This window comes from Chenopodium quinoa, unplaced genomic scaffold (genome assembly GCF_001683475.1).
Source record: "Chenopodium quinoa cultivar QQ74 unplaced genomic scaffold, ASM168347v1, whole genome shotgun sequence".
NCBI lineage: Eukaryota > Viridiplantae > Streptophyta > Magnoliopsida > Caryophyllales > Amaranthaceae > Chenopodium > Chenopodium quinoa.
Genome location: NW_018743199.1, coordinates 3,398,667 through 3,423,070, shown reverse-complemented (window position 1 = coordinate 3,423,070; position 24,404 = coordinate 3,398,667). Strand labels below are relative to the sequence as shown.

General features: G+C 36.5%; 1 protein-coding gene across 1 annotated transcript; it reads right to left on the bottom strand.

Moving 5' to 3' along the window:
- Nucleotides 1-19,186: 19,186 nt before the first annotated feature.
- Nucleotides 19,187-20,240, bottom strand: LOC110733713 (inactive cytochrome P450 76AD1-like; the record flags this gene model as incomplete). The annotated part of the gene is made up of 1 exon (XM_021913798.1): nt 19,187-20,240. A coding segment is annotated over exon 1 (987 nt), but the record flags the coding sequence as incomplete, so codon positions are not given.
- Nucleotides 20,241-24,404: the final 4,164 nt, after the last annotated feature.

Here is a 24,404-nt window from a genome sequence, read left to right as displayed (position 1 = left end):
AAAAACAATTACAGAAAAACAAACATACACGAAATATTATTTAAACTAATGACTAAATTCTTATTTTCAAACAATAGAGATTTTCGAACTAAAGAACAACAACAAAAATAAACTATTTAATAACACACACAAAAAAAAACGAAGTAGTAGAAAAATGAAAGTCATATTTTCATTTGATGAAGATCTGGGTTAGAATATTAGTGAAAAACTCATTTAAAGGAAGGAGAGAAGAAATTATGAGAGAGAAGAGAGAAAAAATTATGAGAGAGAAAGTGGAGGTAAGAAAACAAGTGACGGTGGCTGGTGGGTAGGGAAATAAATATTAGGGTTTTATTCTTTAGGTAGTACATATATATCTCATACGGAGTACAATATGGATCTGGCCCAAAAACAAAACATGTTTTAATTTTTTTCGGGTCAATTCGGGTTACTTTCGGGTTGAATTTCTCAACCTTAACCTAACCCATTTAAATATCAGGTCGGGTTCGTGTCAACCCATTTAAGTTTTCGTGTCAAAAACCTCAACCCTAACCCGATATTTTCAGGTCGGGTTCAGGTCGTGTTTTCGGGTCGGGTCAGTTTTTGCCAGCCCTAGATATTAGTCTTCAATTTTGGAATTTTTTTACTTTTCTTCGTTAAGAAATAAAAATTGCCAAATTGTTTACCATAGTCCCTAGAACCCTCCGAAAGTTCAATTGGCGGGGTGGAACCATCCAATCTGCCTTTAAACGGCCAATGTACCGGTTTACTACTTTCACCGATTTCATTAACTCAAGTCTACCACGAACATTTATGACAACATATAATAATCATATATGGTTCCAAACGGTATTATATGACCCCGAGATCTATTCCCTAGAAATACTTTTAAACACCGAGCCTCAAAACCTTCAAAATTTCGAAAAATGCGTGGATTATTCTTCAATTTTAGAATTTTTTTTGACTTTTTTTCACCCGGAAATAAAAGTTGCTGAAATGTTTACCATGGTCCCTAACACCCTTCGAGATTCCAATTGGGTGAGTGGAACCATCCAACTTGCCTTTAAACGTCTAATTTACCGGTTTACAAATTCCACCGATTTCATTAACTCAAGCCTACCACAAACATTTATGACAACATATAATGATCATATATGGTTTCAAACGTCATTATATGTCACTGACATGTATCCCCAAAAATATCAAGGCTTCGTAACCAGGCCTCAAAACTTCCAAAATTTTCAAAAAGCCTTCAATTTTAAATTTTACGATTTTTTTTTTTGCCTGTAAATAAAAATTGCCGACATGTGTACCATGGTCCCTAATAACCTCCAGGAGTCTAATTGGGTGGGTGGAATCATCCAATTTGCCTTTAAATAGCCAACTTACTGGTTTACATCTTGCACCGATTTCATTAACTCAAGCTTACCACGAACCTTTATGACAACATATAATGATTACATATGGTACCAGACGTCATTATATGACCCTGAGATTTATCCTCTAAAATCTCAAGCCTTTTCGACACCGGGTCTCAAATCCTCAAAAATTTCACAAAAAACATGGATATTAGCCTTCAGTTTTGGAATTTTTTGAATTTTTTCGCCCGTGAATAAAAACCGTCGAAATGTTTACCATGGTCCCTAGCTTATACCCTTCGGGAGTTCAATTGGCTGGGTGGAACCATCCAATTTGCCTTTAAACGACCAATTTACCGATTTACAACTTGCAGCGATTTCATTAACTAGAGCCTACCACGAACATTTATGACAACATATAATGTTCATTTATGGTTTAAAACAGTATTATATGACCTTGAGATGCATCCCCTAAAATCTCAAATCTTTTCGACACCTTGCCCCGAAACCTCAAAAATTTCTCAAAAAGCGTGGATATTAGCCTTCAGTTTTGGAACTTTTTTACTATTTTCGACCGAAAATAAAATTGCCGAAATGTTAACCATGGTCCATAATACCCTCCGGTAGTCTGATTGCGTGGGTGTAACTATCCAATTTAACTTTAAACGACCAATTTACCGGTTTACAACTTGCAATGATTTCATTAACTCAAGCCTACCACGAACATTTATGACATCATATAATTAATAGTCATTTATGGTTTCAAATGACATTATATGACCCCGCAATGTATCTCCTAAAATCTCATTTCTTTTCGACACAAGGCCCCGAAACCTTCGAAATTTCTCAAAAAGCGAGGATATTATCCTTCAATTCTGGAATTTTTTGACTTTTTTTCACCTGGAAATAAAAAATGCCGAAATTTTTACCATGGTCCCTAATATCATTCGGGAGTATAACTGGGTGAGTGGAACCATCCAATTTGCCTTTAAACAACCAATTTACCGGTTCACAACTTGCACCGATTTCATTAACTCAAGCCTACCACGAACATTTATGACAACATATAATGATCATATATAGTTCCAAACAGCATTATTTGACCCCGAAATGTATTCCCTAAAACCTTAAAGATTTTCGACTTCAGGCCTCAAAACCTCCAAAATTTCTCAAAAAACGTGGATATTAGCCTTAAATTTTGGGATTTTTTTTCACTTTTTTCGCTTGTAAATAAAAATTGCCAAAATGTTTACCATGGTCCCTAATACTCTTAGGGAGTCTAATTAAGTGGGTGGAACCATCCAAGTGGCCTTTAAATGGCGAATTGCCGATTTACAACTTGCATCGATTTCATTAACTCAAGCCTACCACGGACATTTATGACAACATATAATGATCATTTATGGTTTAAAACAGTATTACATGACCTCGAAATTTATCCCCTATAATCTCAAAATGTTTGGACACCGGGCCCCGAAACCTCAAATATTTCTCAAAAAGTGTGGATATTAGCCTTTAATTTTGGAATTTTTTTTACGTTTTTTCACCTGAAAATAAAAATTGCAAAAATGTTTACCATGGTCCCTAATACTCTTCGGTAGTCCAATTGGGTGGGTGGAACCATCCAATTTTTCTTTAAACGACCAATTTATCGGTTTGCAACTTGAACTGATTTCATTAACTCGAACCTACCACGAACATTAATGACAACAAATAATTATTATATATGATTCCAAACGACGTTATATTACTCCAAAATGTATTCCCTAAAATCTCAAGTCTTTTCGAGACAAGGTCCCAAAAACTTCAAATTTTCTTAAAAAACGTGGATATTAGCCTTCAATTTTGTAATTTTTTGACTTTTTTTTCGCCCAGAAATAAAAATTGGCAAAATGTTTACCATGGTAATTAATACCTTCTGGGAGTCCAATTGTTAGGGTGGAACCATCCAATTTTTTCTTTAAACGACCAATTTACCGGTTTACAACTTGCATCGATTTCATTAAATCAAGCCTACCACAAATATTTATGACATTATATAATGATCATATATGGATCCAAACGGTCATTATGAGATTTATTCTCTAAAATATCAAGGCTTTTCGACACCGGACCTTAAACCTCCAAAATTTCTCAAAACGCGTTGATATAAGCCCTTAATTTTGGAATTTTTTGACTTTTTTTAATTTCACCCGAAATAAAAAATTTCGAAATGTTTACCATGGTCCCTAATACCCACCAGGAGTACAATTGAGTGGGTGGAACCATCTAATTTGCCTTTAAACGACCAATTTACCGATTTTCAACTCTCAACGATTTCATTAATTCAAGCATACCACGAACATTTATGGCAAAATATAATGATCATTTATGGTTTCAAACGACATTATATGACTCTGAGATATATCCCCTAAAGTCTCAAGGTTTTTCAACAACGGGCCTCAAAACCTCCAAAATTTCTCAAAAGCGTGGATATTAGTCTTCAAATTTGGAATTTTTTTTACTCTTTTTCGCCCACAAATAAAAATTGCCGAAATTTTTATCAGGATCCGTAATATCCTCCGGGAGTCCCATTTGGTTGGTTGAACCATCCAATTTGCCTTTAAATTGAAAATTTACCGATTTACAACTTGCACTGATTTCATTAACTCAAGCCTACCACGAACATTTATGACAACATATAAAGATCATATATGGTTCCAAACGGAATTATATGACCCCAAGATGTATTTCCTAGAATTTCAATTGTTTTCGACACCGAGCCCCCAAACCTTCAAAATTTCGCAAAATGCGTGCATATTAGTCTTCAATTTTTGACATTTTTTGTTAGAAAAAGAAATTTCCAAACTGTTTACCATGGTCCCTAGTACCCTCCAGGAATTCAATTGGCTGGGTAGAAACATCTAATTTGCCTTTAAACGACCAGTTTACCGGTTTACTTCTTTCACCAATTTTATTGACTCAAGCCTACCACGAACATTTATGAGAACAAATAATTATCATATATGGTTCCAAACGACATTATATGACCCCTAGATGTATTCCCTAAAATCTCAAGGATTTTCGAAATAGGGCCTCAAAATCTGTAAAATTTCTCAAAAAGTGTGGATAATGTCTTAAATTTTGGAATTTTTTTGACTTTTTTCGAGTGTAAATTAAAATTGCCGAAATGTTTACCATGTTCCTTAATACACTCCTGAAGTCTAATTAGGTGGGTGGAACAATCCAATTTGTCTTTAAATGGCGAATTTACCTGTTTACAACTTGCACTAATTACTTTAACCCAAGCCTACCACGAACAGTTATGACAACATACGCTGATCATTTATGGTTTAAAACATTATTATATGACCCCGAGATGTATCCCCTAAAATCTCAATTCTTTTTGACACCGGACCTCGAAACCTCAAAAATTTCTCATAAAATATGGATATTACCCTTCAGTTTTGAATTTTTTTTTACTTTTTTCGCCCGAAAATAAAAATTGTCGAAATGTTAACCATGGTCACTAATACCCTCCGGTAGTCTAATTGGGTGGGTGTTACCATCCAATTTTCCTTTAAACGACCAATTTACCGGTTTACAACTTGCACTGATTTCATTAACTTAAGCCTACAACGAACATTTATGACAACATCTAATGGTCATTTATGGTTTCAAACGGCATAATATGATCCCTAAGATGTATCCCCTAAAATCTCATTTCTTTTCAACACCGGACCTGAAACCTAAAAAATTTCTCAAAAAGCGTGGATATTGTACTTCAATTTTGGAATTTTTTAACTTTTTTTTTCCCGGAAATAAAAATTGCCGAAATGTTTACCATGGTCCTTAATACCCTTCGGGAGTCTAATTGGGTGGGTGTAACCATCCAATTTGACTTTAAATGCCAATTTACTGATTTACAACTTGCACCGATTTCATTGACTCAAGCCTACCACGAACATTTATGACATCATATAATGATTATATATGATTCCAAACGTCATTTGACACCAAGATAAATATTAAATTCTAAAGGCTTTTCGACACCAGGCACCGAAATTTCTAAAAAATTTTCAAAAAGCGTGGATATACCTTTAATTTTGGAATTTTTTTTATTATTTTTTTAGCCCAAATATAAAAATTTTCCGAATGTTTACCATGGTCCCTAATACCCTCCGGGAGTCCAATTTGGTGGGTGAAACAATCCAATTTGTCTTTTAACGACCAATTTACCGATTTAAAACTTCAACCGATTTCATTAAATCAAGCATACCACGAACATTTATTACAAAAAATAATGATTACATATGGTTCCAAACAAAATTATATGACTCCGAGGTGTATTCACTTGAATTTCAAGACTTTTAAACACCGGGCCCCGAAAACTCTAAAATTTCTCAAATTGGTGGATATTAGCCTTCAATTTTTGAATTTCTTGACTTTTTTTGCCTGGAATAAAAATTGCTGAAATGTTTATCATGGTCCCTAATACTCTCCGGGAGTCCAATTTTGTGGGTAGAAACATCCAATTTGTCTTTAAACGACCAATTTACCAGTTTACAACTTGCACCGATTTCGTTAAATCAAGCCTACCACTAACATTTATGACAACATATAATGATTATATATGATTCTAAACGGCATTATATGACCCCGAGATAAATTACTTAAATTTTCAAGGCTTTTCGAAAACAGTCCCCGAAACCTCACAAATTTCTTAAAAAGGGTGGATATTAGCCTTCAATTTTGTAATACTTTGACTTTTTTCGCCCAGAAATAAACTGAAATATTTACTAAGGTTTCTAATACCCTCCGGGAGTCCAACATGGTGGGTGGAACCATCCAATTTCCCTTTAAAAGGCGAAAGACGAATTTACCGGTTTACAACTTGCACCGATTTCATTAAATCAAGCCTACCACGAACATTTATGAAAACATATAATGGTCATATATGGTTCCAAACGACGTTATTTGACTTTCATGGCTTTTAGTGACTGGGCCAGGAAACCTCTAAAATTTTTCAAAAAGCGTGGATATTAGTCTTTAATTTTTGAAATTTTTGACTTTTTTCACCCGAAAATAAAAATTGCCTAAATGTTTATCATGGACCCTAATACCCTTCGGGATTCTAATTGGGTGGTTGTAACCATTCAATTTCCCTTTAAACGACCAATTTACCGATTTACAACTTGCACTGATTTGGTTAACTAAAGCATACCACGAATATTTATGACAACAAATAATTATCATATATGTTTCCAAACGACGTTATATGACCCCCAGATGTATTCTCTAAAATCTCAAGGATTTTCGACATCGGGCCTCAAAACCTCTAAAATTTCTCAAAAAGCGTGGATATTTTGGAAATTTTTTACTTTTTTTCGCTTGAAATATAAAATTTCCGAAATGTTTATGGTCCCTAATACCCTTCTGATGTCTAATTAGGTTGGTGGAACCATCCAATTTGCCTTTAAATGATGAATTTACTAATTTACCACTTACACTGATTACATTAACTCAAGCCTACCACGAATAGTTTTGACAACATATAATGATCATTTATGGTTTAAAACAGTATTATATGACCTCGAGATGTATCCCCTAAAATCTCAAGGATTTTCCACATCGAGCCTCGAAACCTCAAAAATTTCTCAAAAAACGTGGATAACATTTCTCAAAAACCACATCGGGCCTTCAGTTTTGGAATTTTTTGAATTTTTTTATCCCGAAAATAAAAATTGTCGAAATTTTTACCGTGGTCCATAATACCCTCAGGTAGTCCAATTGGGTGGGTGTAACCAACCAATTTGCCTTTAAACGACCAATTTACCGGTTTACAACTTGAACTGATTTCATTAACTCAAGCCTACAACGAACATTTATGATAACATATAATGGTCATATATGGTTTTAAACGACGTTATATGACCCCGAAATATATTCCTTAAAATCACTAGTGTAGGGAATAATTTCAAGCTTTTAAATCCCACTAGCTTGAACCCCACTGTGATCATACACTAAAGTACGGTGGCGTCCAAAAGGGAAGAAGATAGAGTAAAAGAGTCGCCAACAAGTTTTTTAGGAACTTGTAAACCGTTCACAGGGTGAAGGTTACACCCCTTAACGATCCAAGAGATCGTCCACTCCATAAGGTCTAGAACCAAATAAGGGTTCGAGGATTAAGGTACAAATCCAACCTAAAAGAGATTGAACCTGCCCTAATAATAGGCCTCTACTTTATTCTGATCGTATTCATGTGCGCTTTTTGATTAACATACAATCAATAGGATTAACCCTAAACCTGTTTAATCTATGTTGGTTGAATATAATGCACAAATAAACTATTATTGGCGATCACTTGAAATTATAATCACAATTAAACCTAACAAGATTATTAATATCTTATTAAGCGTGATTACAAGTACCAAATTCCCTTTAAACATGCATCAAAGGTGTGATCAAGCAATAAATAAAAATATTGTATCAAGCAACATAATAATAAATATAACTATGATAATAAAAATATAACAATGAAATAATCATCATAATAACAATCATATTAACCATAATAATAATCATGTTAATATTAAAGCATAATAATAGCAAGATCCTAGGCATGATACTAACAAGATTAATAACAAATCCTAGCATGTCACTAAGCAATAAAAATCAAATCTTTAACCCTAACATGATACTAACAATCATAAATATTAGGAAGAACATAGGAAGCATCGTAACAATCATATTTAATATTAAAATTACCCTAGACATGATACTAGGAATATTATAATAACAATATAAACATGATTTCTACATCATAATATCAATTAAAACCATTAAAGTACTTACTTTGATACCTCGTACCTCTTTCTTATAACAAAATACACACGTTAGTAACTTCAAGGAAAATAATAAACAACAATTAAATTAAATAATTGAAATAGAGATTTGGGACCAAACCCTCAGAAATTAAAACCTTTCACGTCTAGGGCGAAGGCAACTTCGAATATGGCTAGGTGTTTCTAGATCTTGTGAATGCGGAATTTTGTATGAAAAGCAAAGTAAGAAGAAAGAATTGAATAATTAAGAGAACGCTAATTAAAACTGATTGTAGATGAGAGCTCGTGAATGATGAGAATTGGTGATTAATGAATGAATGTAGATGATGAATCAAAACGGAGTTTTTAATACGATATTTATAGAGAAAATCAGCCAAAAAGATAAATTAAACAAAACAGAGTCTGACGCGAAGAAAACAAAGCTGGCGCCACCCTTGGCTAGCTGGCGCCAGGCGCCAGTGGCTAGCGCCAGGCCTGGTTCCAGGCGCCAAGGCCCGGGGTTAGGCGCCAAGCCTGATTTTAACGCGTTTTCGAAAATCAGATAAATTTACCGTACTGGAGGATAAAATCATATAATTTCCTCGAAAATGCTATTTGATTTTGATTAAAACTCTGAAAAGTCAACAAAAGTCAATTTATCAATGCTAATTGAATTAGGAATGAAAAGAACCTTCTAGAAGAATCTAGAAGACTAAAACCATTCCTTATTGCATTAGGAATAATAAATCATATTAGGCCCTCCCCTAGATCATTGGGCCGTATATAAACCTCAAACCGGGCCCAGTTTGGTAAATTGGCCATAACTTCCTCAATATTCATCGGAATCGGGCTTATAATATATCGTTGGAAAGGTCTTTGCAAGCCCCATCCAAATACACTACTATTGGACCCATATCATGGACCAACCAAACTGGATTGGCTGTTTTCTTAAAATAAATTTTCAAAAACAGAGAGAAGAGAAAAGAAATTAAAACTATCCGCAACACTAGATTTTCCACACTTTCACTTCATTCGATTATGATTCGACGTGAAAAGTACTCATCACTGGGTTTGGTTTTGGGGAGACACATTTGGGTGTCTACAGAAGCCCCCACTTTGACTGAGTTTGGAGAAACGCAAGTTTCGAAAACAAAAGTCAAAATATCGATAGGGACGGAGAATGATTCAGAACGTTCTGCGATCCTAAACCACTCTTGTAACGCCGATACCTGCAAAACTAGCATTAGTTAAACAGATAAAAGAGTTAAGAAACACGTATCTTGCACCGTCGAGCACACGTCTCTGAAAGTAACCGATTGTTTTGATGACCTCCTGCAAGCTAGAGAATGTCATCCCGCTTGAAAACCGCCACGCCCGTAACTGCTTCCAAAATAGAAGATTGCTTTGCCTGAAACGATCCTCCTCCGCATTGATAATATTCCACGTCCAAGGGAATACCATCAAAGATTGCTTCTCTTGAAACAATCCACATCCGCATTGATAATATTCCACATCCTAGGGAACACCATCGAAGAGTACTATTTCTCTTGAAATAATCCTCATCTGCATTGATAATATTCCACATCCTAGGGAACATCATCGAATACTATTTCTCTTGAAATAATCCTCATCCGCATTATGATCATCTTCCATGCCTAAGGGAATATGATCGAAGACAACTTCGCCCGAAATTACCTCCAGTTGTTTGTGACAACTCTCCGCAAGCTAGGGAATGCTGTCGAAGATATCTTCTCTTGAAGTTATCCTCATTTGATGCGATAATTTTCCAAAGGAAATTACCGAAGATCCATGCCTGTCGATCTTTAAAAGTTCGCCTGAACTTTGCTTCCGCTGTGCCTGTACGTCGGCGCTTCTGTTGCTTTGAACCTGTATGTCGGTGCTTTTGCTGTGATGACAATCCTCTTTTCTTCGGGAACAGTTGCCAACACAACTCTTGTATGATGTATGACAATCCGATTTAGGGAAAGTTGTCAATGCCACGTAACAATCCATTCTTGGAAATGTTGTCACGATGAAGCGACAATCCGTATCTCGGAAAATTTCCCAAAAATCCAATCTTTAGAAAAGTTGCCAATGCTTCGTAACAATCTTTCATAAGAACTTTGCTACGATCGACAATCCACATCTTGGAATATAACTCTTGAAAGCAATCCACCTTGGAAATTTGCCAACGCTATGCGACAATCCTCTTAGGAAAATACTGCCACGATTGACAATCCGCGTCTTGGAACATTTGCAAAAAAGAGTCGACCGACAATCCACTTCGGGAAAATTTGCCACTTGCTGAAGACAATCCACGTTGAGGAACTTTTGCCGAAATTTATGATGAGTACAGACCTACGACAATCCTTTGGGAAATTTTGCCATAGGGAACTGGGTGTATGACAATCCAATCTCGGAAAACTTGCCAGCGATCTATGAATGTATGACAATCCGAACTTGGAAAAACTTGCCAAACAAAGAAGGAGCACGACAATCCACGCTTGGAAAAATTGTCGTTGAAGAAGATGCACGACAATCCATTTTTAGAAATATTGTCGTTTAAGTGCTTGCTTTTGAACCGATTGTAATGAACCAGTGTTTTAAGCGCTTAAGCTAAGTGAGACGGTTTTTTTGTGAGGTCAATCACTTACTACGATTGTAATCGAGCCGACTACTAATCATGTCAAATTGCTTATAGGGTCTAACTGGCGTACCAAGGAACCCAAAATTGTTGTATGAAGTCGAAATCACCTTTCTGAGAGGCTTCGAGCTCTGTCGTTGCTGAGATATCTCTGGAACCAAGAATTGGAGTAGGGTCTTCCCTATTCTGCTGCATTTGTATTTATTTTGACTGTAGAACTTTGCCAATCTTTTTAATTATCTTAGGGTTGACCTAAGGCTTAGCGCGTTTGACACATTGACTTGACATGACTCAAGGCATAAACTTGACTCGCTGTGATCAACTGACTCGAGGTTGATTCGACTTAAAGTGAAATGACACGTGGGACTCATGACCCGTGTGTGCATAGTAACGTGAACGTGCGACTCGAAAATGCAAAAAGCAAAAATTTCCGTCATTTTTGTGGAGGGTACCGACTTTCTCCCAAAAAAGAAAGACGCGAAAAAAGAATCGAAAGTTTGAAGATGCATGTTGAATGAGCTTAATCAAATGTTGTTTGATACTATCTCTCAAGGTGCAAGGATTAATCCATCCTAGGCTATCTCAACTGTTGGCTCAATGATGTAAGTATTTGGGTAACTTAGGCACGGAGGCTAAGTACTTCATACTTCGTGATGCAATGACAAATATGACTGATGAGCGATGTTGATATGACAAGGCATGCTTCAACGTTGTGATTTCATGACAAAGGGTTCCTAAGGGAAGTATATTTGGTCATGTATCTGTGCAATGTGTGAAAGTGACACTAAAGCTAAGCTACAAGAGCTAAGTGTGTGGAAAGAATATTATTTTCAAGAAGAGTCAAATGATGGTGACTCCTAGGCTAGGTAAGCTAATGATGTAGGGATCAAGCCCCCAAGTCTAGCTCTAAATGAATAGGGATGAGCATGGGATATCCCTTGATATGATCATGGTGTAAGTGTGTGAATGTGAATATGAATGCATTTTTATTACGGCCGCACCTCAATGTGAGGTTGCCTACGTATCCGTTAGGAATCAGGCCGAACGTAGCTCTAGCCGAACCTCGCACAAGTGTGTGTATACCTCAAAAAGGTCTTTTTAAGGGTTGTAACGTGGTTAGGCTAAAGGTTATAGAAGAAGGGGATAAAGGCTCAAGACCCTAAATAAGCCCCCAAGGTGTGCAACCTTGCTTTTGAATGCTTGAGTTTCTACTCTTTTTTAGCTCTCTTTTATCTTTTGCTTTAGCATCTATTTTATTTTTATAAGTGTGGGCAATCCCGATCATGCGGTCTATCACTCACTTGGCATTCATGTTTCTCAGGCACGGTACCGAGCACTCGATAAGGGACGCAATCTGAGACGTGTTCTTATCGAAGATATTTTCATATCAAAGACATTGGAACACTTTCCCTTTTGTACACTTTTATTTATTATTTTTTTTGCTTTTGCTTATTTTTATATTGATATTTTAAATTACTCAAGCTTTTTTTAGAATTGCATAAGTTACACACCATCCCATCCCAAGGTTAGGTAGATGTAGGTTGAAAAAAGAAAGGTTTATCGTTAGACGAGGCTCAAAGTGGTTTATGAAGAAAGGATTGTATATTCTAAATGGTGAAAGAAGATATGATGTGGCTACAAGGGTTTCCTTAAATCATTGGTATACCTTGTGCTTGATTCGACATGGATTTTTTTTTTTTGAATGCAATGCAATGATCATATGCAAGGAAATAAATGCTCATATTATTAAAAGAAAATAATGATCCTACAAAATAAATTTAAGGAGATTAAAAGGTGCCTATGCTAGGATTATTGGGGAAAGGAAAGAATGAAAAAGAAACAGCAAAAAGAGGTCACGAAATCTTGTCGTTGAAGCTCGCCTCTTGTCTCGTGTCATTCGCTTCATCATCACCCAGTCTTCTCGCTAGCTAGAGGCAATGGGATCTTATTTGCCTCTATGAGATCTTGAATGAGGTTTTGAAACCTTTATCATTCATCAATAGTATGACCGTTCTGTCGATGGTACTTGCAATAGGAGTTTGGATTCCATCTCGAGGATCGATTTTCTGGTGTTGGATCCTCAGTAGGGCCAATAGGTTTGATTAATCCTCGATCGTAAAGACGATCGAAAGCAGCATCGTAGGTCATTCCAATGGATGTGAACTCTCGCCCGGGTTTCCTTTTAGATCCTTGATTGTCCAAGGCTAAGACACCACTACGGTCAAAGGTACTAACATTATTACTAGAGTTGGCATTTTCGGAAGAAGAAGGATTGTCGTTCTTCTTTCCTTTCCAGCCACCGTGGTTACTATTGTTAGTAGCTTTTTGCTTTGCGAGGTCGTCTTCCATTTCAATTTCAATGTCATAAATGACCTTGAAAGTATTCAAATTGTGTTGATATTTCAAATGCTTCGAATACTTCTCTTGAAGATTCTTGATAAACATCCTCATAGACTCCTTTTCGGTGGGGACTTCAATAATCTTGGCGAAAGTTTCCCTCCACTTATTAAAGAAAGAAGTAAAGCCTTCATTCTCTTTTTGTCTTAGCATCTCAAGTTGTCTATGGTCGGTTTCAACTTGAATATTGCACTTGTACCTATCAACACTATCGATTCCCAGGTAGAGGTTTTCTCCTTGTCAAGGGAGAAGAACCATTGTTGGTAAACGGTCTCAAGAGATAATGAGAATAAAGAGGGGAAAACCTTCTTATCGATACCCTTAATGTTCATTATGGTTTTGAAATCTCTTAGATGGAAGTAAGGGTTATCTATTGCCTTGAATTTTGGGATGTCAATGGCGTTGAACTTATGTGGAAGAAGTTCCTTGTCCAGCGAGACCCCTTGTGAACTCATGCCCTGAAATTTATAGTCACTAGATAGCTTGCCCAAACTTTCTTGCATGAGGTCCATTTGTTGTTGCTTCACGGGATCATCGACCTTAAGTGCGAGAAGCTTCAGTGTCTCATTCACAGTAGCCAGTTGGTTCTTAAGATCATTGACTTCTTCTTGAGTTGCCATTATCTTCTTAGCCTTCCTCTTTTGACGAATCGATTTATCAAAAAGCGAGACCTGAATAAAGAGGACGCCCTTCTCTCCTTGACCAAGTACTGTGGAAAAGGAATTTGGGGATCTCTATTGTTAATTATTTGACTTAAACTTTATTCAACATGCAATGGATGGAGGAAGTGAATAAAGATTGGAATAGGATGTGAAGAAGATTTAGATGGAGGGATATGAAGAATTAGGAGTAGAATATACCCCCAACTCAAATGACGGAAAGACCGACTCATGCATGAACCTAAGACATGGTCAAGGTGACATATACTCAAAGTGTGTGCTAAGACTAGTGAGTGTAGGTGACATGTTGAGACTCATGTCATGACCATGTGGCTAGACTATGTGACTAAAACTCGATTAGTGACTCGACAATGTTATTGACAGCGAAAATTAACCGAATTAAACAGAAGACTGATTAATTAGACCCTTGGTGATGACTCGACCAATAATCCGAACTGTAGGCCAAGCAACAGAACTGGCGTCGCACTGTGGAGCTTGGCCCCAGGCGACAAAACCGTCGTCAGGCGCTACACTCCATCATGTGGCGCTACAGCTCAAACCTTGGCGCCAATATTGGAGCTTTGGTCTGGGACTGTTTTCGGTGTTATTAATCAACTGGGGTATGCCTAAAGTCGTACTAGGTCAATTCCGATTAAAATATTAGACTTTATTGACTCAAACTAATTAATTATTTAAAAAGATTGGCAAAGTTCTTTAAGTCATTAATTTTTTAGACTCAACACAAGTCAACAAACGGTTAAGATAGAATATATATGCACAACAAATAATGCACACTTAGTCAAGTAGGCACAACATGATGCAATGAGTTTGCAACCTAACCATGGCTCTAGTTCTCTAAAGTTCGGGATATGGTTTAGTCAATAGAGGGTCCATGGTTAATTGTCCGGATGCACCGCGCGGAAGCCTAACCGTGAAGGGTTGGCGCGAGTGGATGGGACACCGCGAGCTTTAGAAAAAACTCGCTTCCATGATTTGGTGAATTCAACATCTCGGATGTACCCTTTTTTGCACGGAGCGTTCAATCGGGTAAATGGAGCATGAATTCCCAGAGGGTTATGTCCATATATAGAACACATATGGGTTTCAGAAAAGTGAGAAAAAAAATGCAATCAGGAAGTAGGATCGAGCAAACAATACGAAAAAACCGGTCGAAATTAGAACGCATATTTCTGGCTCGGTATTGGGGGAAATTAGCGCCAGCAATCAAAGACAGGCGCCAGATTTTAACTGTAGCGTCTGGCGCCAATACTGGCGTCTGGCGCTACAACTAAAACACTGGCGCCAAGCTCTGGCCCCGGCCCTGACGCTACTTCCCACATGCCTCAGCAGCTTTCTGTGCTCGATAAAATTTTCCAGTTTCGCGCGGTGTTATTTCAGTCCTAGTTGTGAAAGATAATTCTCAAATTTCCTACGTGTAAAATCCTATGTTTTTAACTCATCATGGATGGTCTTTCCAATGAGATCTTTTTTGTGCATATGACAATGATGTTAATCAAAATTACGCACATGAAATACTTAGAACGTTTCGAGTCTCATCCACTCATTCTAAATCATTGCCGAAACAAATTCAGGAATTAAAATAGAAATCCTCCCCAGTGGAGTCGCCAAAAACTGTAGGGAATAATTTCAAGCTTTTAAATCCCACTAGCTTGAACCCCACTGTGATCATACACTAAAGTACGGTGGCGTCCAAAAGGGAAGAAGATAGAGCAAAAGAGTCGCCAACAAGTTTTTTAGGAACTTGTAAACCGTTCACAGGGTGAAGGTTACACCCCTTAACGATCCAAGAGATCGTCCACTCCATAAGGTCTAGAACCAAATAAGGGTTCGAGGATTAAGGTACAAATCCAACCTAAAAGAGATTGAACCTGCCCTAATAATAGGCCTCTACTTTATTCTGATCGTATTCATGTGCGCTTTTTGATTAACATACAATCAATAGGATTAACCCTAAACCTGTTTAATCTATGTTGGTTGAATATAATGCACAAATAAACTATTATTGGCGATCACTTGAAATTATAATCACAATTAAACCTAACAAGATTATTAATATCTTATTAAGCGTGATTACAAGTACCAAATTCCCTTTAAACATGCATCAAAGGTGTGATCAAGCAATAAATAAAAATATTGTATCAAGCAACATAATAATAAATATAACTATGATAATAAAAATATAACAATGAAATAATCATCATAATAACAATCATATTAACCATAATAATAATCATGTTAATATTAAAGCATAATAATAGCAAGATCCTAGGCATGATACTAACAAGATTAATAACAAATCCTAGCATGTCACTAAGCAATAAAAATCAAATCTTTAACCCTAACATGATACTAACAATCATAAATATTAGGAAGAACATAGGAAGCATCGTAACAATCATATTTAATATTAAAATTACCCTAGACATGATACTAGGAATATTATAATAACAATATAAACATGATTTCTACATCATAATATCAATTAAAACCATTAAAGTACTTACTTTGATACCTCGTACCTCTTTCTTATAACAAAATACACACGTTAGTAACTTCAAGGAAAATAATAAACAACAATTAAATTAAATAATTGAAATAGAGATTTGGGACCAAACCCTCAGAAATTAAAACCTTTCACGTCTAGGGCGAAGGCAACTTCGAATATGGCTAGGTGTTTCTAGATCTTGTGAATGCGGAATTTTGTATGAAAAGCAAAGTAAGAAGAAAGAATTGAATAATTAAGAGAACGCTAATTAAAACTGATTGTAGATGAGAGCTCGTGAATGATGAGAATTGGTGATTAATGAATGAATGTAGATGATGAATCAAAACGGAGTTTTTAATACGATATTTATAGAGAAAATCAGCCAAAAAGATAAATTAAACAAAACAGAGTCTGACGCGAAGAAAACAAAGCTGGCGCCACCCTTGGCTAGCTGGCGCCAGGCGCCAGTGGCTAGCGCCAGGCCTGGTTCCAGGTGCCAAGGCCCGGGGTTAGGCGCCAAGCCTGATTTTAACGCGTTTTCGAAAATCAGATAAATTTACCGTACTGGAGGATAAAATCATATAATTTCCTCGAAATTGCTATTTGATTTTGATTAAAACTCTGAAAAGTCAACAAAAGTCAATTTATCAATGCTAATTGAATTAGGAGTGAAAAGAACCTTCTAGAAGAATCTAGAAGACTAAAACCATTCCTAATTGCATTAGGAATGATAAATCATATTAGGCGCTCCCCTAGATCATTGGGCCGTTTATAAAGCTCAAACCGGGCCCAGTTTGGTAAATTGGCCATAACTTCCTCAATATTCATCGGAATTGGGCTTATAATATATCGTTGGAAAGGTCTTTGCAAGCCCCATCCAACTACACTAATATTGGACCCATATCATGGACCAACCAAACTGGATTGGCTGTTTTCTTAAAATAAATTTTCAAAAACAGAGAGAAGAGAAAAGAAATTAAAATTATCCGCAACACTAGATTTTCCACACTTTCACTTCATTCGATTATGTTTCGACGTGAAAAGTACTCATCACTGGGTTTGGTTTTGGGGAGACACATTTGGGTGTCTACAACAAGTCTTTTCGACACTAGGTCCCGAAAACTTCAAAATTTCTTAAAAAACGTGGATATTAGCCTTCAATATTGGAAATTTTTAACTTTTTTTCGCCCAGAAATAAAAATTGGTGAAATGTTTACCATGGTACTTAATACCCTCCAGGAGTCCAATTACTAAGTTGGAACCATCCAATTTTTTTTCTTTAAATGACCAATTTACCGGTTTACAACTTGCACTGATTTCATTAACTCAAGCCTACCACGAATATTGATGACAACATATAATGGTCATTTATGGTTTCAAACAGAATTATATGACCCCGAGATGTTGTATCCCCTAAAATCTCATTTCTTTTCAACATCGGGCCCCGAAAATAAAATTGCCGAAATGTTTTACATGGTCCCTAATATCCTCCGGGAGTCCAATTGGGTGGGTGGAACCATTCAATTTTCCTTTAAATGACCAATTTACAAGTTGACAACTGGCACCGAATTTATTAACTCTAGCCTACCACGAACATTTATGACAAAAATAATGATCACATATGTTTCAAAACGACATTATATGACCCTAAGATGTATTCCCTAGAATTTCAAGACTTTTAGACACCCCCCAAAGGCTCCAAAATTTATCAAAAAGGTGGATATTAGCGTTCAATTTTTGAATTTTTTGACTTTTTTTTTCGTGCGGAAACAAAAATTGTCGAAATTTTTATCATGGTCTGTAATATCCTCCCGAAGTCCAATTGGATGGGTAATTATTCTATTAAACAATGTATACTTTCTTTATTTTATAGAATAATGTTCTTACCAATCATTTAATTGTTCTTAATGGAATTTTCTTGTTTTATTATTGTGAATGCACGGGTTGCGTTCTATCTTCTCATACTATTTTGCCTTTTTCATTATATACATCAAAATCTTACTCGTACAATTTTTATCAACAAATATACTATTTTACTTGTTTTTGTTGCAAAGCATAGTATAGTAAAACAATTATTTGAGATGAAAACAGTAACAAGTATACTTTAAATTCTGATCTAATGTGACAGGTCAGAGTTTAACAAGCTCCAAATAAATGTGGTTTATATATTTGTCACATATATATATATCCAATCAATGAATCGTAATTCGTTATTAATTTTATAATGTAAAGTTGTGTTTCTTAAAAAATCATTTTATGCCATGCACAAGCTCATTATTGGTAAAGAAAAAATATTAAGAATTAGTAGATGCATGCTTGATGATTGTAGTAATTAGCTTAATTCGTCAAAATCTTTGACGTGAATCTAAGAACTAGTCTGATATGATATTCTATTTACGTCAATTTCCTCGAAACTACGTACACAAGAAAACATATATATGATTTCAATGTAGTTTTATGACTTTAGACTACCACAATTTTATTAAAATGGACGGCTGAGATTATTTATTTTTTAATTTATTTTTTATTCGTAAATTTGATTAAAATTAATTTTTAATCATTTTAAATACGTAATATATATTTTAATCTTTCAGAAATTATTTTTATGTTTTCAAAATTAAGGAAATAAAACATATATATAAAATAATTAAAAATGATTTTTTTAAAAATAAAATTACTAATTAAAAATAAATCTAAAAACAAATAATCTCAGCCATCCATTATAAAAAATTGTGGTAGTCAAAAGTCATAAGATTACATTAGAATATATATATATATATATATATATATATATATATATATATATATATATATATATATATATATATATATATATATATGGAGAAAAAAAATGAACTTACGACTAGAAGATGGTTAATCTCGGCCATGCTAAGCTCCTTCTGTTTGTAGAGGTCGAGAAGAACGTCAAGCACATCATTTATCTTTGTTGTTGTACTACCAAGCCTTTGAGTGATTATACTTTGAAAAACAGCAATTAGCTTGTCAAAACTAGACGCTAATCGCCGTCGAATACCCGAAGGATCGACACATCCTAAGATTGGAAAGTAATCAGCATAGTTAGGCTTGCCAATATCTTCCATAATATTCCATATAAGTTCTTTGAATTGTTGAGATGTATGGGATTTATGATGGGCTAATTCGACCGAAAAGAATAGTTTTGATAACAAATTGAGGGATGTAGTAAATGCAGCCTTGCCAATATCAACGGCTTGCCCTTTTTGTGCACATTCTTGTACATATTGAAAAAGTTGTTGTACCTTGGCATGCCTAAGGCTTTGGCAACTATCAAGTCTTTGAGGAGAAAGTAAATGAACGGCTGTGATCTTTCTAAAATTCCTCCACTTTGGGGAGACAGGCAACCACGACATGGTGAGTTTGTGGTGGTCACCAGCAGTGACAGAATTAGGAACAGTACGGTTAGAAAGAGGGTAGTCTTTTTTTAAGAACATTTCTTTGGCTACTTCAGCTGATGATACAACAATAGTTGTGACACTGCCTAGACGTAGAGATATTAGAGGGCCGTGAATCTTGGCGAGGTTAGCAAATGACTGGTGAGGTTTGTCACCAACTTCAAGAATGTTGCCGATTATTGGAAGTGGTTTAGGGCCTGGAGGAAGAAGTTTGGAAGTTTGGCTAGTAAATAATATTTTAATGAAATGAAAAGCAATGAACCAAATTGCAAGTATCATTGCTAGGCTTGTATTATCCATGATTTGTTCTCCTCCAAAAGAAGTATTAAAAAAATATTGTAATAGAAGTTGGTTGGTTTTTGCTATGTTGTGCATACTTACGTAAATGTCTAGCATCTTCTATTTATAATGGTTGTATCAGTATATCCGAGAAGAAAGGAATCACATACTATGAAAAGAATAAACAAAATATCAGAGTTTTTACTAGGTAATTAACATTTTTTTTTTGCCGGTTATTTGAACAAAAATATTATATATAAATTTGGAAATTTTACTTATTTCATTAGTGTTTGGGTTTTTGATTAATTGGAATAGGACTTTGGCAAATCCAATAAATCTCTCTAGTTTGATATATCATGATTTGAACGCTTGAAACAATGAAATTAAACCAAACAAGTTATCAATATTTCAAAAGATAAATCAATGTAGGTTTTTTGATAAATTAATGTAGGTTAGAAAAACTATGTCGGGTACATGTAACTTAAGTCAAAAACTAGACTAAAGATTATACCTTTCAACCCTATATAAACAATGAACTCAACTAAATTATACGATTTATTAACACTGGTAATTAATAATTTAACATATAGCTGTAAGAAATAGCATAGACACTCTTAAATCTGAATCATTCGTTTAAGCATTAGAGTATTACGGAGTATTATTTTCTATACGTTGTGCTATGTATTATTTTTCCACCAATGTCAAATTTCATAAGTTGGAATTTAAAATTAGGAAAGTCATATGGTGGGTTCTATACATGTTTATGTGATTTTGATTTATAGTTCATATGAGCTTATTTAATTTAGTACGTACTTTGTAGAATTTATTTTGTCTAATTTATTTAACCTAAACTTACTAACTCTTATTTGATTTTTTTTTTATTCCCCTAAATTAAGTGAAGATAATTTGTACATACATGGCCAAGCCTTTCAGAGACTTTATATACACTTAAAAACATGAGTTTTTCCAATCTACAAATAAATTATTTAATTTGGACTGAAATTTAGACTTTTCCCCAATCCATATATACCATGTATGTATTCTATCCCTTAAGAAATAATATTCATTTAAAATCAATTTTAGTTAGTAAAATTTTTTACACTTTGGTAAATTAACTTGATGGAATGTGATGATGTAGTTTTAGTTTATACGGAGTAATTATTTTCTTTTGTAAAGATATCTATTTCGATAAATCGGGAAGTTTCGTAAAATAAAATAAAATATAAAAAAAGGAAAAATTGATAAAAAAAATAATACAACCTTTGGCCCATTCTTTTTTAATAATACAACCTTTGGATTATTTTGTAATAATACAACCTTTAGGGAGTGTTCATTTTAAACAAGATAAAATCAAATTTCAGTGGACTTTGAGGTTAAGAAAGGGGAAGGATGAATTTTTGGTGGTGGGGATGAGGAAGGGTGTAATATCCCCTTCCCTTCTCCCACCTCAAAACTCATCGAAAATTCGATTTAATCTTGTTTTAAAATGAACACCCCCTAAAGGTTGTATTAGTATAAAATAATTAAAAGATTGTATTATTATAAAAGAATGGGACAAAGGTTGTATTATTATTAGTAATTTTTCCTAAAAAAAAAAGGAAGTTTGATTTTTTTTATTTTTATTTTTAATTTTTTGTTAAAACAGATCATTAACTTAAAGTGGGAGAAAAGTAGTTAGAAGAGTGAACATTGAACAGGTTATTATTTTTACATTTGATAGAAAAAGAAAATCGGAGAACATAAAGCAAACACGTGACATCATAATATGCAAGCTTCATTTAATAATTAGTAAAATTAATTAATAATTTTTAAAAAAATTAAAAAAGGGAATAAGTGTAGTGTATAAATAATTTCTGTCGTAAAATAGTTTGTCGTTGAATTCATGATATTTTAATAATGTGCACATGCAATGGGGTATGAAACTGTTAGAAATATTTTAATTTGTCAGAAACTTAAAAACGAATCTTTAAAAATAGAGGGTGTTTGGGTCCAATTTAGTCAAAATTGGGCCTGAGCACTAAATGATCCAATTAAAAGCCCAAGGTCAAGGTTCAACTCTCCAATTGCTCAAAAGTCAAAGGTCAGCCCACAAAGTAAACCAAATTGGGCTAAAGCCCAACTTCTCCATGTATGATGAGGTATAAAAGCCATCATATTAACACATTCAAAGGACAATTTAGACAACGACGGATATTCCAATTCATATGCTCATTCTTGCATTCAGAAATATTACACAAAAGCCTCAAGCTACAAACTCTCTTGCATAGTGTCTTCCTTTTACACATTGTACTGACTTTAGCATCGGAGGGGCCTTCCTCGGAAACACCCCCGAGGCTAGTTTACGTGTGTTCACTGTGCAGGAAACCTTCGGCCCAACACAACTTGGACCGAATCCAGTCTTCTCCATTTCAGCGGACCTTCGGCAAGGTCCCATTGTTTTCAACCGAAACAATTTGGCGCCGTCTGTGGGGAAGACTTTCAAAAATCTTTAAGCCAAATTCCTAACCAAGATCATCTTGCAATTATCTTAGCAGCCATGGCTAAGAACCGCAAGAGCAAAAGCCTCCGTCAAGGAGCGGGCGAAAAGCCTAAAACCCCTACACCATCGCCCTCGCCGGACCGGAACTCTCCCAAGGGTGCCGGCTCGGGGGGAGGATCACACAAGGAGGATTCCCTATCTCCTATAATGCATGACTCTCAATATAGGCCGGACCACTCTCGGTCTAGCAGGGGTCAGTCTGATCATAGGACATATTCAGTGTCCCAAAGCCAACCATCGGCTGCACGGCCTCATTACCACACTCGGCCGGGGACCCCTTTGACGGGGCCCAGTTCGGAAGAGGTGGCAAGAGCGCTGGCAGTACTCATGGAGGCAATGAGGGCACAGAATATGCCACCGCCTCGTGATCAAACTCCTCCGCATACCCGGCATCAGCGGAGGAAGTTAGACCATGACGGTGGGAAGCTTCCTTCCTTCCGGGAACTGGAAGAGTGGGAGGAGGATTCTTGGAAAAATGAAAAACAGAGGAAAAAGAACTCTCAATTATTTAAAGGATCCTCATCCTCAAGACCAGCAGCGCATAAGAGCAGCAGCTCAGCTTCTCGGCCAGAATCTACTCGCCGGGAACCCGAGACTGCTCGCAGAAGCGTCCTTGACCGACTCGGCGGCCAGGAACCGAGCGTGCGTAGTCGCCTCTCGTTCCCTGCAGCCGAGGCCCAGACTTCCCAGCCAGGGACGAAAACCACTCCTACCTCTCTAAGAGGGCGGAGCGCGGTCCCTTCGGCCAGGAACAAGGGCAAGGCCATTATGCTTCCCGCTAGTTCACCATTCGAGCAATGGATACTGGAAGAGCGCGTACCCACGGTTAAAATACCGTCGCATATCACATATGACGGGACCACGGATCCGAAGGACCACGTGGCCTCGTATGAGACTCATATGCATCTTTGCCCCAGATCCGAGCCGACTTGGTGCAAATATTTCCCAACCACTCTCAAGGGGGTCGCGCAAGCGTGGATCTCCAAGGGAGTAAGGCAAGGCTCCATAACAGGTTGGGATGATCTGTCCTCCAAGTTCAGGAGCAAGTTTTCCACGGCAAACCGCCGAGAGAAGACTACCGCAGAGCTCATGGGTCTGCAACAGGGGGAAACCGAAAGCCTCCGAGACTACCTGACCCGTTTCAGTAACGAGTCATCAAGCGTCTCCCAGCTAGACCAGGGGCTAGCTGTTTTTGCAATGCAGAATGGCCTTCAGCCAGGAAAATTCCTAGACTTCATGGTCATGCATACCCCGCAGACCTTGGAGGAAGCTCTTAGTGCTTCGGATAAGTTCATCCGAGCCGAAGAATGGAATAAAGCAAAAACCCAACCTCAATCCGGGGGAGGGAAACAGAGGCAAATACCCTTGTCTGAAGGCCAAGGCCATAAGGCAAAGGGAAAATCAAAGGTCTCGGAGCCATCTTCGGCCAACGACCTAAAGAAGGACAGGTTTGCCTCATACACAGGCAGATACGAGTCCTACACTCCGCTCTCTCTTCCACGCGCCAAAATTTACAGTGTGACGAAGGAGGAGCAGAGTTACCGAAAGCCGAGACCACTCCCAGAGTGGTATCAGCGAAAAAATAAAAATCAGTGGTGTGAGTTCCACGAGTCTTCGGGCCACAACACTGAAGAGTGTTTCCAGCTGAAGGACCAGATAGAGGACATGGTCCGGAAGGGATACTTGAAAAAATACATCGCGGATCACCGCGAGAAAAAAGAATCCGAGAGGCTAGCAAAGGACCCTCGGCAGGACCTTGATTTCCCCCGGAAAAACAGTAAAAAACCGGAGGGGAAATTCCCTCCGATC